The 17,900-nt window shown below is 46.8% G+C and overlaps 1 protein-coding gene across 5 annotated transcripts in view; it reads right to left on the reverse strand.

Moving 5' to 3' along the window:
* The window catches only part of RHBDL3 (rhomboid like 3), a 62,099-nt gene extending 45,863 nt beyond the window's left edge, over positions 1-16,236 (reverse strand). Inside the window, exons 1-2 of one of the 5 annotated variants that reach the window (XM_030287193.4) lie at positions 14,934-16,236; positions 11,447-11,470 (exon numbers count right to left, since the gene is read on the reverse strand). In XM_030287193.4, the coding sequence (XP_030143053.1) occupies positions 11,447-11,470; positions 14,934-15,053 (144 nt within the window). In that variant the 5' untranslated portion in view covers positions 15,054-16,236. The remainder of the gene's footprint in view (positions 1-11,446; positions 11,471-14,933) is intronic. The other 4 variants (XM_072937020.1, XM_030287192.4, XM_030287189.4 and 1 more) reach the window with 4 other exon arrangements.
* Between the last annotated feature and the right edge of the window lie 1,664 nt (positions 16,237-17,900).

The raw sequence follows: 17,900 nt of genomic DNA on the forward strand, positions 1-17,900 counted from the left end.
CCTACCACGTACTGCAAGGTGGAAACCAGGGTGGAAATGTACTCAGCAAGGAAAAGTTCTGCCCATACAACTGCAGGGAACTCCTCTTACCTTGTGTTTCGTTAGCTCTGTGTGTAAAAAGGCTGCAGCAGGGCAGGTGAGGGCTGTCCCAGTTCAAGGGGCAGCAGCACAGAGACCACCTGGACTGTCACAAACAGCCCCTTCAGCATTGGGAGCCAGAAAAAAGCTGAGCTGGGCTTTGCACTGAAGCAGCTCCACCAGTGTCAGTTCAGTGCTGACGTGGGAATGTTGTTCCTGTCGCAACCAAAGTTTCCTGCCTACTGCCTTGCCTGAAGTTCTGACCTAAAGCTACTCTGAAAAACTGGGCACTCTGCTTTTCCCCAACTCAAGCCTCTCTGTACAGTCAGATCTGCTCTGCCTGTCTCCCTCTTCCTCCCTGCAGAGCACAAAGAAGCCAGTGGCCTTGGTCCTTATTGCTGTGACCAGCATCTGCACCCTGGTAACAACTTGCTGTCCCATCACCACACCCCAGGGTGCAGGACACTCAGCATGGAAGGATGGATCTGCTCTGGAGAGTCACCTCTCCTTTGGCCCATCAGACAGGACTCAGGCACAGAAGGGCACATTCACTGGGGAAAGGAGGAAACTTTTCTATGTGCATTTCTTCTGGACAGGCACTGCATTTGGACCAGAAATTCATCTTCTCTCCTGGACAATACATGCCAGCCTTTCAGGAAGACAGGTGGAGCAGGCACTCCAGTGGGATGACAGAACTGTAGTGACAGCTAGGAGGTGATGAAATGTTTGCAAGCACCATTCTGACACTGATGCCAATCTCTCTGGTTGCCAGAAATATTGTTTCAGGTAAATGATTCCTAATCCAGTGACTGTCATCTTCCCCCCTCGAAGGGAACTGGATCTTTCTGATACCACTCTGCCACATAAGACTTTTGGTTTTTCTCCTCTGATTAACTGTTCCTCCTTCTTAATAAATTCTTTAATATGAGGACAATGACTGCTACTGTTTTCCAGTTTCTAAAAGGAACTAAAATCTGTATCCCCCAAAATCAGAACTTCTGCCCTTCCTGAAGGAAGTTTTATCCTTTCTTTATAGACATGAAGTTTTATAGCAATAATCCATGAAACCTGTCAGGAGAAAAACTACATTTTCATACTCTGGACTCAAAACACAGAAGATTTCAGAATACTGCTTAAATGAAATAAAAATAGCTTAAATTAAAAATAACTCCCCTTTTCACTGTCTGCCAGATCTGGGAAGGAGGTGAAAATACACAGGGACTTGATTTGATGCGTGAAAACCAGAATTCTATAGCAGTGAGTATGTGCACACATTTATTTTAGGTTAATAATAGCTCTGCAATAATACTTAGCTTTGTGGAGAAAACTAAAGCTGGGATAGACCCATGCTGGCTGGTGCTTTGGAACTGAGTACCATGTCAGTTTGAGCACATTCATCAGAAAGAGAATAAATAATTTTGAAAATCTTGTCACATCACAGTTTTCCTGCTTTTAAGATAATTTCTCTTTCAAATTCCAAATAATTGTTCCCATATCAACAATCATGACAAGTATCTTGGCTAAACTGGTAGATCCTAGGAGAGGACAAGAGGAATCAGCAGCTTTGAGTCTAACAACACAGAGTTAAACATCCAGTATTAGGGACTACTGAGTAATGCAGGAGTGAGGAGACCGAAGGAGGGTTACCTTAGTAATTTGATTAGGGGAGAAGAACAGCCAGACATTCCCTCCCTCCGAATCGGTGTCGGATGACAAAGGCTGGATCATCTATATATACAGCGTTGGTAAGTGCCTTGCCACTGGCGAGGAACACAACACCAGGGCACTCGGAAACACCTCTGCTCTGATGTCAACATCATCGCTGGCACACAGAGAGCAGCCACACCACAGGAGAGCCCTGCTCAGTCCTGCTAACATCAGAAAAACACCTTGGTGCTCCCACTGAGAAAGAGCTCAAGCACCTACATCTGACGAGAGAGAATGACCTCAGAAAGACTACAGTACTCACACTGCAGAGAGCATCTCTCCTTGAATGAACTGCAGTGGCTCCGTGTAATTTAGGCTGGTTTAGACTACACAAACCATCCAATGCAGCTTTGTGTCAAACCTCCCCCTGCACATCAGCTACATAATTAATAAGGATAAAAGAGAACATTATCCCAAGCTGGAGCCTCGGTGATCGATAAAGCTTGTTATGCTCTGTTCAGCTTTGGAAGTCAGCAAAAGGAACATAGTTCACACATTGCACTACATGCTTGGTCATTAAACACAGGCTTATGAACCCATAAAGTCACTGCTGCTTACAAGAGTAGACTATTTTTGCATTATCTTGTTTGTTTTGCAGTGGGTACAAAAGTTAATTAGTTTTCACAGTTTTATTATTCCACATGGTCAAATAACAGTCTGGAGCTTCCAGGCAGCTAGAACTGCATAAGACCCAGAAAATTCTTACTTTGCTTTTCAGGACTGTTCATTAGGTTCATAAATCAGCACCTGGCAAATGATTTTCTGGCTCTTCTTGGCCACCAGTACCAACACTAAAAGATCCCATACATCAAATGCAGCAATGGCAGCTGTCAGCTCATGGAGCACAGGGGGAATAAAGATGGAAAACACTGTTTCAGATACAATAAAACAATTCTTTGGGAGGAATTTTGACTATCACTACCCTGGCACAAGCCATCCAGAGCAATGCTCTTGTTGAAGGGGACTTTGGTTCATTAAGCCCTAGAAGAGACAACACCATTATATTTAACTTGTCAAAGGCACATCCTGCACACAGCACATATGCACAAGACCTGCCCAAACAGTTCCCAGGGCTGGCAAGTCCAAGTGTAATAAAGTAAATAGAGCTTAATAAAAATTCTTCAGACATTTTATTTAGGCTGGAAGGAAGTTATTCCTCCAGCCATGGTCTCCAAGCACAGCTCAGAGACTAAAGACAGCAGCAGAGAACTATCTCCTATGCTCTTCACAGCAGTCTCCCCCAAAAGGGCTGCCTAAATGCACAAGTCCATGCAAAAATAAACATTTCCCCAAGACCTCAATATTATTGTCAGAGGACATATGAAGGAAAAATGTTTGTGCCTTCCCTGTTGACAGGGAGAACAACCCGGAGACAGAAATCCAGTGATAGCTGGACTGTGTGCAAAAGCAACTCCTCTATCAGCAACCAAGAAGGAGCAGCTGAGGGAAGAGGCAGCAGTTCAAATGGAAGAAGGAACCACAATAAACTCTTTGATTTTCCTCCCCAGGGCAAAAGACAAGGCTAAAACCCAACATCATTCCATGGAGGCCACTGCCTGCAGTGAGAAAAAATGCTCAAGTCCTAATTTCCATTATTTCTCAGTGTGAGGGTAAACATGAGAGAAGTGGCAGAAGACAAGCATCTGGCTCTGTCTTAGAGCCAAGGGGCAGAAAAAAACCCCACTCTAAATTCCTTAGGGCACACCCCATTTTGATACCAACCCTGGCAAAACATAGTTTATGTCAGACACAGAAACAATCCAGGAAACTTGTCACACTTGTTTTCAAGTGCTTTGCTAAACCAAGTCAAGAGTATTCAGGATCAGGCCCTCCAATAGTTTTTGTGACACTTCCAATTTTTCACCTTGTATAATATTGATCCTTTCTGTGCCAAGAGACACACAAGGCTACATCTCACTGGCTGCAGGCTGCCATCAACAAACCCTTCGACTACCATTGTACATCACAAACAAGTATGCTACACAAACCAGGGACTCCTATTCATCACTGATACCTATTTGTGAAAGCTCACTGAGGCAGGGAACACTGCCCTGAAGAAATGCATCAGACCAGAGGTTTGATGATAGCCACAAACAGCTCTGCCTGCAGCTGTCTCATTCATCTTTCCCTCATGGAACTCAGGAGACTCCAGAGTATTTGCTACTTACAAAGTATGTCAAGTATCAAAGAACATGAAGAACAGTTCCTAGGGGTAAGATTGATCTTGCTTGTTTAACATCAGTTTCATACATAGTTACTCTTTTCACCAACACAGGGTCACTGCAGATAACTGTTCCTAAGCAACAGGAATGGACACTAAGAACTCATAAATTCTCTGTCTTGCTAGTGTGGGGTTTTACTTTTAAAGTTGAAAGAATTCAAGGTCCAAGTGAGACTCAGAGGGATCACAAACATTCAGGACTTTCACTACTTTTTTCACCAAGAAATATTGTCTCTAGTGAACAGAATATTCCCTGTGTCACCCTGAACAGCCAGATCGGGGTTGATGCCACCACTCAGGAGACTGGGAGAGGGAAAGGAGTGCTACAGCTTGAACAGGCAAACACAACAAGGTTTGAATCACACAAAAACCCAGGACATTCAGAGTTCAGCTTTCTTCAGGAGCCTGTATGTACAATGGTGCAGGAAAACAGCCCATCAGCTGAATCAACTTTGTCTCATGGTCTGCTGGTACTTAATTGATTTCACACCAACAAATAGTACAACACCTAGTGAGGAGGCAGAAAGAGATCACAGCTTTCTTGGCTGCTGTCAAACTCAAACACTCCCACTGCTGCATTTAATTTGCAAATGTGCCCCAGTACTTTTGCACTGACTGCAAATACTAGAAAGCAATGGGAACATTGTATTTCCTACTGCAGAGGAGAAACATTTGTTTTGTCTGGTAGAGAGTAACTTTAAAAGTCCTGTTACAGGCTTAGGTGATGATGGTGTTGAAATGCACCTTCAAACTGTTTCCACTTGCTAAGCAGCTGGCTTGCTTCTCTGGAGATGAGATGATCTCTTCCCCTTCTCTGACATGACAGCACACAGCCACAGAGCACAATGCACCAGCTGATTTGCAAACCAGCATCAATCCACTCTGTGTTTATGGCTTTTTCTCCCCTTTCTTTCTAAACACGCAGGCTTAAACGTTTTTATTGCTTCAGTGATTTTCTATGTGCAAGACAGGATTTGAGAACAATGCATTAGCAAGGATCTATGTGCCTAAATCCCATCCCGCACATCCAGCTGAAACAGCAGAGTGAAGATTCCAAAGCCCCCTGCTGCAGCTGGGATCAGGAAGCAGAAGAGACACATGGCTCTGGACACAGCTCAGCATCGCTCTCGGACACTGCACTCCAACGTGCAGGTTTCTAGGCTCAGACGTGGAAGGTACACAAATGTGTAATGAGTAGGAAGCCTCCTGAGGCTTTTTACAAATCTAGAGACATCAAACTGCCAGTAACTCATGAGATGTGTAAGACTGACTCAGCCTCCATGTGTTTTTTGGTGTGTTTGTTATGACTCCTTGAAACATTTCAGGAGATGCCTACTTTTACTGGCACAAGCTTAAGAGTGCTGTGTTTGCTATGCTGCCAATATCTGGTTCATATTGATGGCTTCTACTCCCAACTTTTTACACAAGTCAAATCAACAGTCTGTGTACAGGCAGGTGGGACTGGAGAGAGTGTCCAAATAGCCAGGGAAAGGAGAAAGGGGGTAGCTGATCACAAACCTTTCACACTGTAGGGAAGGTGTAAATATAATCTCAGAGATCTACATCCAACATAAGGGCTGGCTGGTGCTCTGTGTACAGAGGTATTAGAAGATTAAGGAGGAACCTGGGACATTTTTGCTATTCATCTTGCAAGGAGTGGGAAGGTCATTAATGACCTCCATGTGGCTTTTTCATGCTGAGCCATCACTCCAGGGTATTGTGACTAAAATTCAAATCTGGGTGTAAGCCTGGAAATGCTGGGAGATTGCCATCCACTGTAACAACACTGGGGATGGACAGAGGCTAATCCAGGCATGGTAAAAGACATTATCCTGCAGAGGGAATAGTCTCTTGGACATATATTTGCTGTTCAATGCCCAAGTTTCCCTCTTTGACCGAGGGAAGGATAAATTCCTCTCCCCTTTCCCAGGCTGTATTCAAAAAAGCCTCTGGCTGAAGGCAGTGAGGAATTGATAATCCAGAGGGCAACAGCAAACCAATCTCCTTCAGCAAAAACACCTCTCCTACCAGCCCTTTCTTCCCTTCAAGGCTATCTGCAGGGCAATGAATTTGAAGGGATTCTTTTTTTTTTTTTTTTTCCCAGCCCCATAACCCAAACTGGAGGAGTCAAAGGGCTAATGCTGTATGACAAAGGTCAGCCCAGTTTGAGGAGAGAGGAGAAAGGGAAGCATTGTGGCCACAGACAGCTCCCTGCGACCACAACACCACTTGAGAAATGTAAAGTGATGGTGGTGCTCAGAGAAAAGGCCTGAGAGCTGGCCCTAAATCCCAGGGCTTTATCACTCACAAAAGCTCAGCCCCTTGAGTCATTAATTGTGTGCTCCATGGCTGGGTGCCTCAAAGAGCAGCAGATGACACATGCCCAGCTGCTACTGCGCCCCTCCTCAAGGTAGTGGGGCAGAGGCAGGTGCACTCCCAGTGCCCTCTGCTCGAGACTAATCTATTCTCCCTCCTTGTCCTCTGCCTTTCATCTCCTTCAGCAGCCCACGCTGACAACTGTAAATGAGATTAGACTTCAAGGCGTGGGGCAGATGCAGAGCCCCCTCTGTGCATTGTAAAGAGACCCTTATAGATTTTAAAATGTCTCTCCCTTTTACAATGCACATCTTGGCAGAGGGGGAGAAGGGGACACATTTCCTGTCACATTCTCAGAAGCATCTGATATGGAAGACAAGGCAAATGCTGGTTTGGGGCCTGGGTGCTAATCTCTTATCACCATGGACAGTCTTCCCACCAGCACCTCTGATTCCCCAGTCACTTTAGCAGATGAAGTAACAAGTTGATGACTATTTCCTAATCACTGTTTCCATAGCCTCGAGTCCGCAGCACCACTCCATTTAAATGTGGACAGATGTCCCAATGAACACTATAAAGGCAGCAATAGTCCAAAATTCAGGCAAGGACTTGAAGGCTACACAGAACCCTGGGCTCAACCCCCCGGATATACTGCTGCTATCACTGCCATAATTTCCTATTCTTTCTATTACAGTTTGTGCTCCACCTGTTCCCAGTGATCCAACAAACCATCAGTGGGACATAAATTGTTTGTTAGAGAAAGAGGTGAAATCTCAAGGCACAAACCACTGCCTACTGCTCAGTGAGACCTGCCTGGAGAGGTCTTGCAGCCACAGCTGGCAGGGGTTTGCCAACAACAATAGGCGGGGAAATGTTTCAAAGTGAAGGGTCATGTTTAGCTCAACAGTGCCCCAGTAAATAAACTGGAATTTCTTTTACAGCGTGGGAAATAGCTCTGCCTGCCTGCACTAAGGGCTACCCAGAGAAAAGGGACAGTTAACATAAAGGATCATTAAGTTCAAAATAATTCCTTTCCCCGGTTACCACCAACCATGATAATAGCTGCCCCAATTTTATGGATTGCTCTGCAATTTCAATTGTGCAGTAACCAGCCCTGGATTAAAGGCAGTGCAAAGTCAGCATCTTTTAAAGCATATTTTAATGCTTTATGAGACCACGGTGGAGCAGGTTCAGCTGCACCCACTGCTGGTAGTGTCAGCAACTGAACTTCTCCTGGCAAGTGCATGTCTATCTCTACAGCCTTGTTTCTGAGCTCAAGTTTTCCATTAGCTGCCTACACAGACTGGGTAACTTGGCATCTCTCTGCATTCCCCATAAACTCTGTTCATCTGTTGCCATCACACCCACATACAAGTCTCGGGGAAAAATCTAGGATTTCTAAAGCAGCTGCAACAAAAACACAGCCTGGATTGACAAGCAATAGGATCAAGGTGTTGAGGCAGTAAGGAGAGTCTTTTTGGAGAGTTTTTTGTGTGTCTATTTAAAACAAGTTTGTTGTCATGGCTACAAACCAGGGTATGGGTGAGAAGAAGTGAGAACTCCAAGATGAGGGCTGATAATGCTAATTCACCCTCAAAATCTCAACAGCCACGGGGATGGGGAAACAGAGATGACACAAGCTCTTAGCATCTAACAAGGTAAAAAGCCACCTTAAGAAAGGAGGTCTGTCCCAAGAACAAACACTGTTGTCCTAGATAGCCCCTTTCACCCAGCCCAGCCAAGGGCTGGGTAACACCAACCAGCTGCAGTCACTGCCAAAGCGGGGGCACTGGGGACACGGCAGCAAAGGATTGCACCTGAGACCCTAGAGAGGACACAGCAAAGCAGGAACAGCCCCTCAGGACACTCATCTGCAGACTCCAACCATCAGGCAACTTGGCTTCAGCAAGGACTGGGAGATGTTCTCATGTCTGAGTGCAAGGCAATTAACTAATCTTATTAACACGGAGAAGCATGAAACTGTCAGCAGCTGCTCCTGGGATTGTCACATTTTCAGCTTTACCAGAAGATTAACAAAAAAATGGGGCTGTGGCCACTGAAGGACAAATGAAGAAAACCCCAAGTGACTGCGGAGGGATGGAGAGAGATTGCTCTGCTCAGAGCTCAGATTCTTCACAGAGACAGCACAGAGCACGCAGCGATGGTGCAAGCTCTGCAGAAGGCAGCAGATGCAGAGCTAATGTGTGTGTGGGGGTGGAGGGTGTTTATGAGCACAATAAATAAATGTATGAATTCCTATAAAAGTTCCCATATAAAAGTGAGTTAGAGCTGCCCGAGGGCCATGGCCTTGTAATAAAAACCACATCTTGCAAGCACAGTATGAGGCAGCAGCTGAACTGTAACTGTCTGGCTGCAGCACTGAAGAGCTGTGAGTCTGCCTGCTCCCAAACTCCTGGGTGAAGTGCTGACCCCACTAAATCCAGGAGGAATTTCAGTACTTGTTTCACTGTAGTCAGGATTTTGTCCTGGGAGGGGCTTCTTTGAACCTCAAAGCATAGGAAGCAGTTCTGGGTCTGATTTTTTGTCAAATTTAAGTTCCTTTACTTCTTAAATAAATCAATCTGCAAGTGGCTGAAGATCTTGGCTTGAGTCACTGACAGTTCCCGGTGTGACAGATTAGAGCTGGATCAAAACAAATAAAAAATTCCTACAGAATACACGGTCAGTCACTCCTCTCTCCTAAAATAACCAAGCAAAAAGCACTGCTTCATGGCTGAGCAGAAATCTTTCCATCAAGAAGTTTTGAATTTTTCATTTAAGCTGGGGAAGGGGAGATCATAAAAAAATGAAACCCCTTAAATTTTGTATGTCTAAACAGAAAACTTGCTGCTTTTTTTGGTCAGTAAACTTAAATAAAGTTTTAAAAATACTTCCTCAGGGAAAAAAAAACAAACAAGCATTAATAATAATTTCATTCCCCTCTCAAATGCTGTGTGTGTGCGCTGACCTGTCCTTCATAGTTTTCTGGGATGATGGAGTATAACAGCCAACAAGCCACTTGCAGACTACCAGCCTGTAAATTCCCAATTACTCTTAACACTTTCTCCAGAGCCTTCTCTTGCTCTCCTGGAGGCTGGTGAGTGCAGCAGCCTAGGTGTCTCAGCTGAGAGGGTGGCTCTCAAACCTCAGTCCCAGCCCATGAGTCACAAATGCACTACACCCTGGGCCGCCCATTTCCTCCCCAAGTACCCACCCAGCCAGGTCCTGACTCCCAGAGGGAGCTGCAACTGTTCCCAGTGTCAACACACAGCCTTTCTCTAGTTACTAACACTGTCCTCATGTTTCACATGTATGCCAATCAGAGCTAAACGAAGTGCTCCCCTCTCCTCCTGGCACCTTGCTGCTGGGACTAGCAAGCTTGTTCCATGACAAACAGCATCTTGCAATTCACTGCAGGACTAATTGCATTGCTTTGCTGATATAACGCTCCAGGAAGATGTCAGGTTTGCCCACAGGCAACAAGGACATTATTGATTTATTCAGGACTTATGTGTAGTTGTCACAGGTTGCATTCTCTTTGATAATAAAGTCTTACAGACGAGTTTTAAAATTCAGCTGTAGCCCTAATTGAAACACAGCTAATTATTGAAGGTCTGTCTTTACAGCCTTTTCCATTGTTACTGGGCTAGTGTTCTGTACATCCAACAGTAACAGTCAAACTCCTTCCCCTTGAAAAGAAAAGAAAAAAAAAAAAAAAAAGAAAAGAAAAAAAAGGGAAAAAATCCTATCTACTATTCAAACAAGTCCAATGGGAAATTACAGATTCCTCTCTTTGAGCCTGAGGTAGCTACCAGCCAACAGCCCCATCCCACAAGGACTCAATGACTTCAAAGGATGCTTGTAGAATTAGACTCCAAATTAGGGCCAGTGTTGGAGACAGGAGAATTCAAAGCAGCTGGAACAAACATTCAGCCCAGACCACAAGCAATTTATTGTGTATCCACCTTTTCAGTGGCAGCATCTCCTATGAGCCCCAGCAGATTCAAACACACTACACAATTTAGGTGTGATCAACAATCATAATTCCCAGCTCCCAACTGCCTGCTGACTTTACCACAGCCAACTTGCTGCAGTCCAGACATGTGGATTAGCAGTTGGTCACAGCTAACCGTGTATAAATGAGCACACATCAGAACAGGCAGCCCCAGTTAATAGCTGAATGATAACAGGACCCCCAGGGTACCAAGGACATCCTTTCACTGGCTGCACCACAGCTTTTGGCTTTGTAGTTCAGCCAGACACAGAGGCAAGATTATGGCTTCATAAAACAGGAATGAAATCCCATCCGAACTTTATTGCCAGGATGATGCCAGCGTCAGAGGAAGCTCCCTTACAGAAGGTGACATTTACATGCACACACAACAGCACAAAAGTTTATGACATCAGGAGAGTGCTGCAGTTTAGAAGCAAATCAACCCTAGAAAAATCCCTCTGTTTATAGCTGCTACACATTTCAACCCGGCAGATGGAAGGGAGACCACAAAGCAAACAGCTAAAAGCATAATTTACAAACTAGAACCCAGAACCCAAAATCTCAGCAGCTATAGTTCGGAGCTCTTCAGAGCTCTGCTGACTTCAGCCATCTACAGATCTGACCCAAGGCATTTACCTGACATAACCAAAGTCTTTGGTACAGAAGCAGATTCTTTGCAAACCCTGTGCAAGTTTAAAGCAGCAGGTCCTGCCTGGATGATGTAACCCTGCAGAAGTCAGTTTAGCAGCTGGGGAGCCATTTCAAAGAACACTGTGCTGGTTTTACAGGTCTTAGTCTGCCTGTCTGAAAGAGTAGAAGATCCTTTAATCCACAAGCAAGGACAGCACAAGTGGCAGGAAACAGAGCACCTGCTGCAGCACCTCGGCTCAGCCCCTGAGCCACCAGGAATGGGCTCACTCCTCTCCCTGCTCCTGAAGAGTAACTGAGAGAAAGGCCCAGAGCAGCCGTGATAATTAGGACTTGCACACCAGCATCCTGGGAACTGGGAGCATGCAGCACATTATTCCTAGGCTGTATTTTAAATGCAGGGGAAAGCCACTACAGAGGAAATTACCCAGAGGTTAGGCTCTTTGCTGACAAGACAGAGAGAATATATCATGTTCACATACCTGATCAAATAGGACTTTCCAGTGCTGAGAGGCAGCATAAGGGAGGAAAAAGAGTAAAAAGAAGGTATAAGAGCAAGACCATTAACATGCAGTAAAGTGTAGAACTATATTCTAACAGAGAAATAACCAAATTATTTAATGCCATTTCCAGCATCCTTCTTCATCCCAGAATCACCTACCCTTCCGGAGGAGGAGGAAGGGGAATCTACCAAACACAGGGAGAACAGTTTTCATTTACAAATCCGAATTAGGATGAACTCAAAACATTCATGTGTTAATTCTATTTTCTCCCACTTTGTCTATTTGCAGGCAAGCAAGGAAAAAAGGGGTTTTTACTCACAGAGATCAAGAAAGCTCTGTGTATATTGAGGGAAGAGACAAATTAGCAATGTTTTCTCCAGATCACTTTCTGAGATCCTGTGGCCCAACACTGACCCATCAATTACTCTGCTGGGTTATCAGAGCCCTGTCTACTGCCTGCTCCTGACTCTGGCTTTCTGCAGGCTTTTTGATAACCCATCAGTTCTCTGAGCCTCACATGTCCACATCTGAAAAACAGGTAATCCCTCATGTGCAAGGTGGGAGGGTGGAAGGCTGGAGAGAGCCCACTGCAAGGATTTACCCTACATCTTTTGTTCTATAAGATCTGCCTTAAAAATGCTGTATAGGAGGAAGCTCCACTTCAATGTTCACAACCATGTGAACACTGCACAAGTCCTTGTCACTTGGATACTGAAAAAATAAACTGGAAACTGGCTCTGATTTATGCTTTGTAGAGGGACTGGTGTCAGCTCACCTCCATGACCCAGACTTGCTGCCTCACTGTCCTGTGAAACAGAGGAAATTCCTACTGACTTGTTTAAGACTCTCATCTATCCTGGGTTTAGGAGCCAGTTGAAAAGACAGCAACTTCCATGGGGCAGCACTGGGATAACCACTGTCTTAGGATCCCTAGAAACCTTTGCACATTTCCAGGTCCGTGTTTTTTTATGCCTCATTCACCTTCCCAGAAAAAAATCAAATTGAGTAAAGCAACAAATATCAGACTCTTATAAGACTCTTCTCACAGTGCTATTAGCAAAGCAGAAATGTGGTGAGAGTCTTATCTAGTCCTAGAAGAACATTTCCTTTCACATGGTAGGCAAATCTAACACAGAATTGACTGGACAGACAGTGGGGTATCAGGCCACTGAATTCTTTTTCATTAGTTAAGTTGTTGGCTCCCTTCCCCCCCATGTCTCTCTCCATTTATAAGCTCTCATTTATCATCATAAATCAGCCCAGCATTTTAAACAGAACATTTTGGGATGGAATCCTGGCTTATGGAATGCTGCTCTGAGAGCTACAATGACATCACAGCTGAGCTGTTACACACTGTCAAGGCTGTCACAGCCAAACCTCCACTGTGTTATATTTTTGTGGTTAATAACACAGAAAGAATTGACCTTGTGTCAGTTCTTGCTGGCCAAGCCAGAGAGCTTCCATCAGGCTTTCAGATGTAATAGCAACAACACAAAATCAACTCCCAGTAAGGTCTCAGGGGCACAGAGTAGCACAGAGCAGATGAAATGTTCAGAGATGATGCTCTGTAGCCTGCTTGTTTCAGCAGGAAATCTTGGCGGAGTAGAAGGAGGGCATTTACACCACTTCCTGCTTTTCTGACTTGCAGATGATACATGATACCTCAGGCTTCTGTCACATCATCTATTGCCAGGTCTCAGCAGCTTCCCATAACCAGTGCAGCTGCAGGCTTTAGTTTTGTTGATTATAGAAAACAAGGTACCAGAGTCAAATAACAATGCAAGTAATGGCAAGACACTGCAAGCTGGATCTGACCCAAGCTGTCCTACCTCAAGGTCAAGCAGGAAGGCAGCAGTAGAACTGGGATGAGAATCTAGACTTCATGAGGGACAGCTCCTGTCCCAGGAGTCCAATCCTGCCAGGCACTCAGCATTTCAGCATCTCCTGGGCCCCTTGGCAGGATTGAATTGCTAATGGCTGCATTTATGTAGAGGCTGGAGCAACTCCAAGGGGCTCACATGTATCACAACAGGAAATCTTTCTTGTAGGACCATCCAAACAAGCACAAAATTTGTTAGAGAAGAAAAGGTCACAGCTGATGTAAGCAAGCAATGGGATTTAGAAACCTGGACTGTGAAAGCTCCTGGAAAGCCACCCTTTCCAAGTCAAAGCTATACATGCCCCTGAGTCAGGCATCTCCTCTTAGGACTGTCTGGCAGTGTTGTAGCAGAGGTCAATCTGCATCACACGCTCCCTCCTGACTGCACTGTGCTCAGGAACACAGACTGGGGAATGCAGCTCTAGCAAGCAAGTGCACTTCCTCCACTGCCCTCTGGGAGGAAAATCCAACAGCAACCGAGTTGTAGGTGATTCAGAAGGAAGGGTTGGGGGGTAAAGAACAGGCTCTGTCCCTAAGCATGCCTGGGCGGCTTCCTCCAGCAGCATCATAAAGTTACGAGAGAGGGCCGAGGGCGATGTGCCATTGCGGGACGTTCAGCTCCCAAGTGTTCCTTTTGTAGTGGTGCAAGACCCGAGTCAGAGCCCGCTTCAGAAAGACATTTAGTATCTCTGCTTTATGTCTGACAGGCTGGAACAGACCCTGCACTTGCCGCTGCAGACTGAGCACTTTTCAGTCCTCATCCCAGCTGAGTTTGCTGGGAATAAGAGCTGTGAGCAGTCCTGGGATGCACCAGGAATGCAGGATCTCTCATGTTCACTCCCTCCCAGACAGGTGCACGGTGAGCTCCTGCCTCCGAGTCCGGCAGATGCAGAACAACTGCCTCAGCTCTGCAGGCACTGCCGCTCAGCACGGCAGGAGCAGATCTGGAGTGCGCAGGACCCCTTCGCGTCCTTCTGGGCTGGGTGAGCAGAGAGCCGGTGCCAAGTTATCCCACCCTCACGTGCCATCAGAGCTCGGAAGGTGGAGAGAAGCCATCAGCCCTGTCGAGCCGAGGAGAAAACTTACTCGACTGTTTGTTGCTCGGGGGCTGGAAGAGAGAGCAGCTCCCGAGAGCGGGAGCGTTTCACATCAGTCGCCCTCAGGCTGGCTGTGACTCTGGAGAAGCTCTCAGCCCCTCGAGCCAAGGCGTCAGCTCCTCTCCAGGCTCCAGAGTCGCGTCCGTGCGCAGTCTGGTGTCCCTTCCCGGTCAGCTGCCAGCCGCCGGCATCTCCCCACCGGACGCGGACACCCAGCGAACCGGGAGCCTGTCTGGGCCGCCGGGGCTTGGAAGGACGGGAGCTGCGGCCCGGGGACGGAGCCAGCCCGGCGGCTGCCGGAGCCCGCAGACAACCAGCGGCGGGAGGCGCGTAGGGCGGCGGGAGGGCGGCGGGGACAGCGGCTGTCCCTGGTCCCGCAGGGTCACCGGCCCCGCTCCTGTGCCCATCCCGGGCTTCAGCTATGAATAGCTTGAGCCGATTATCCCGGCCCGGGGGAAAGGGGGGAAGATACCGAGCAAAGGAAACTTACATCCTCTGCGGCCATAGGTAGGACATCTTCGGAGTCCAGCACCTCGATTTCTTCCGCCTCCGAGCTGGCAGCCACAGCAGGGGAAGAGCTGGCGTGAGGCTCCGGCAGCCTGTCTCCCATGCTTGGAAACGGTCCCCCTCCAGCCCCCGCCCCCCTTCTCCCCAGATCCTTAAAGAAATTAAACCTAGCTGCTGGTTGGCAAACTTTCAAGCGCAGCCGAGCCTGCCTTCATGACTCCCGCAGCCGGGAGGGGAGGAAATCCTCCATCCACGGAATATCCAATTAGCGCGGGCAGCGCCGGCGGGCGGCATCCCGGCGGCCGAGCCCCGGCCGGGGCAGTGACCCCTCCCCGCCTCCCGCCCCTGCGGCCGAGCCATCGCCGGGACGGGGGTCCGCCCTTCCCGGCGCGGGGGGAGCCCCGGGGGCTCTCGGAAGCAGAGCCCGGAGCTGCGACACGTCCGAGGATGCGGGCTTGGCGGCGGCGGGGGGAGAGCGCCGGGTGGCCCCTGCCCACGGCCGGCACCGCCTCCCACGGGGCGACCCGCGGAGGCTCGGCCGTGACCGGCACCGGGCAGCCCCTGCGGCGGGGCCCGGCCGGTTCCAGCCCTGCCCTCCTGCCCGCGGACAGGTGACCAGACGTGCCGGTTCATCGGGGCTCCCTGCAGGCGACTTCTCTGTCTTAGAGTCTCACCGTGAGAGGCTGGTGTGGGGTTTCACATCTTTTACCATAATTACTTGTTCCTATATGTCAGGATGGACAACTTAACCATCTGGAGCCTGGATTAGGAACTTGAGGAATGCCTTCACTGCCGGCAAAAATCCAGCAGTTTTAGCTTCTTCCAATCAAGTACAGAAATAGCAGGTTGGCAAGGGGGAAGGGCAAGCAGAGCCAGGCTGATCCACATGGTGCCTGTGCCTCTGCTTTCTGCTAAAAGCCAGACAAAGCACAGTCAGAGCAGAGTCCAGCACCACAGGCCATGTTTTCTTGATGAAAAGGTCCAGTACCAGATCAGACACACCTCAGTCACGAGTACAGAACCAAGCTGGAAGTCCCTTTTCTCTATAATCTGTTTAAAAATCAACCAACCACAAAAACAAAAAGTAAACCAAATCAGCTAGAATACCTCTGGAAAAGGAGCAGTATTTTCCATCCTGCAGTAGCAGAGCATACAGCAGAGAAGTAAAACCAGAGTCCTTAGACCTGAAGAGAACTTTTCAAGCTCAGGATTCATGTAGGAAAATAACCAAATAAAAGCTCTTCTGAGGTCTTCAGTGCAGCTGATGAAGAGGAGGGCTTCTGTCCCCTTCATTACATCAGTGAAACAGAGCAGACCTTGCCATTAAAAGGCAATTCCTTGAGCCATTTCTCCCTGCTCTAGCGACTGTGCAGCCTGTTCTCCCGAAGCATAAGAACAGGATACCAAATCCAGCACTTCTGAGAAGCACTAACCCACTTCACTCATACAACACCACTCCTGCCAAAATATTCTAGGCACTAAACAGTGATTATACAAACAATCTCTTTTTGATTGAAAAACTAGACCTCATCAAAACTTCAAAACAGATGGATAAGCAAAAATATGCTATGCCAACAGAAAGAAATAGCAGTCATTTAAACATGTCTGTAGGGAGGAGGGAAGTGAGTTTTTAGAGTAAAGAGAGAATACATGAGCTGAATTTCAGGGGTAACAGGTTCCACCCAGTTGGGGACTCTATCATCTCTGATTCCAGATGCTAGTGGGAAAATGCCAACTGTGAAGTCTAACATGAATAAAATCAACAACAGGGAGAACCCCCCAAACTCCTTACCTTAACACCAAATTCCCACTAAATTGAGAAGTTGCTGCAAAATTACAAGTTCATTTATCTCCTCTAAGGACTGTTTTTCACTAGTGGTAATGATAGGTTTTGGGTTGGTTTTTTTTTTTTTTTTTTTCCAAGGAAATATCTCTGCACATTGCACATATGAGCTAGTGCTGTGCTATAATTGTCACAGAAAGGAAATTAAAAGTATTCTAATGAGGAGTTTTGTTACACACAAATTATCGTCTTGCAAGTGTGTGAGAGGCTCTTAATTTAGCATGTCATTTCTCCTCACTGCATACCCTGGTGACTCTACCTTGGAAGACAGTAATTGCTAGATAAACTGGGGGGTTTGTGGGCCACCCCAGAGCAGATGCAGACAGAAGGAAGGGTTTCAGAAGAAATGCAGACAGAAATTACTTGAGATAATAAACCCCAATCCATTTTCACACTCAGTCATATAGGTAACTTTTATATTCCAGACAAAATATAGCTGTGTGTCCTTCCTGCATTGGAAGTGGCTCAAAAGGTCAGCTGATGAATATGCAAAAACCCTCCTCAAAGAAGGGACTCAGCCAACATCTGTTAGCTAAAGTGAAACACTTTGTTCACCAGTCCTTCCTCCACCCCAAGTAGCCCCAAATCTACAAAACTTCCCAATTCTGACAAGTGGAACTATGTGGAGAAACCTACTCAGCTTGATTTCCACACCAGAGCTCAGCCAGTTGGCCAGACTTGGGAGACAACTTCTGAAGGAAAATGCAGCATTTTGGATCAAAACCCCAAAATGCTGCACACAACCTTAGGAGAATATTAGATAGCACATACACAGCTGGGACTGGATCAGATTAAGCCCTTCAGACTTACGAAAACTGTTAAAAACCTCTAAGGACTACTGATGGTTTGAGACAAGGGCTCAAACTCAAGTCCAAAAGGTAACAGTGATAAAGGTCTCTTCAAGCATCATACTCCTTGTGCTGGGACAACACAAGTTTACCTTTCAGAACCAATATGAATTAGACTATATGTGCTGCTATTTGGCTTTCCCCTGACTCATGGGTACTCTCCCTCCTGAAGTGAAGGAATAGTGGGAAAAAATAAAGTCCAGCCTCTTTTGTGATTCCTGACCTGTGTTGAAAGACCATCCTCCTGACCCTCCCTATT

This window comes from Taeniopygia guttata, chromosome 18, assembly GCF_048771995.1.
Source record: "Taeniopygia guttata chromosome 18, bTaeGut7.mat, whole genome shotgun sequence".
NCBI classification, from domain to species: Eukaryota; Metazoa; Chordata; class Aves; order Passeriformes; family Estrildidae; genus Taeniopygia; species Taeniopygia guttata.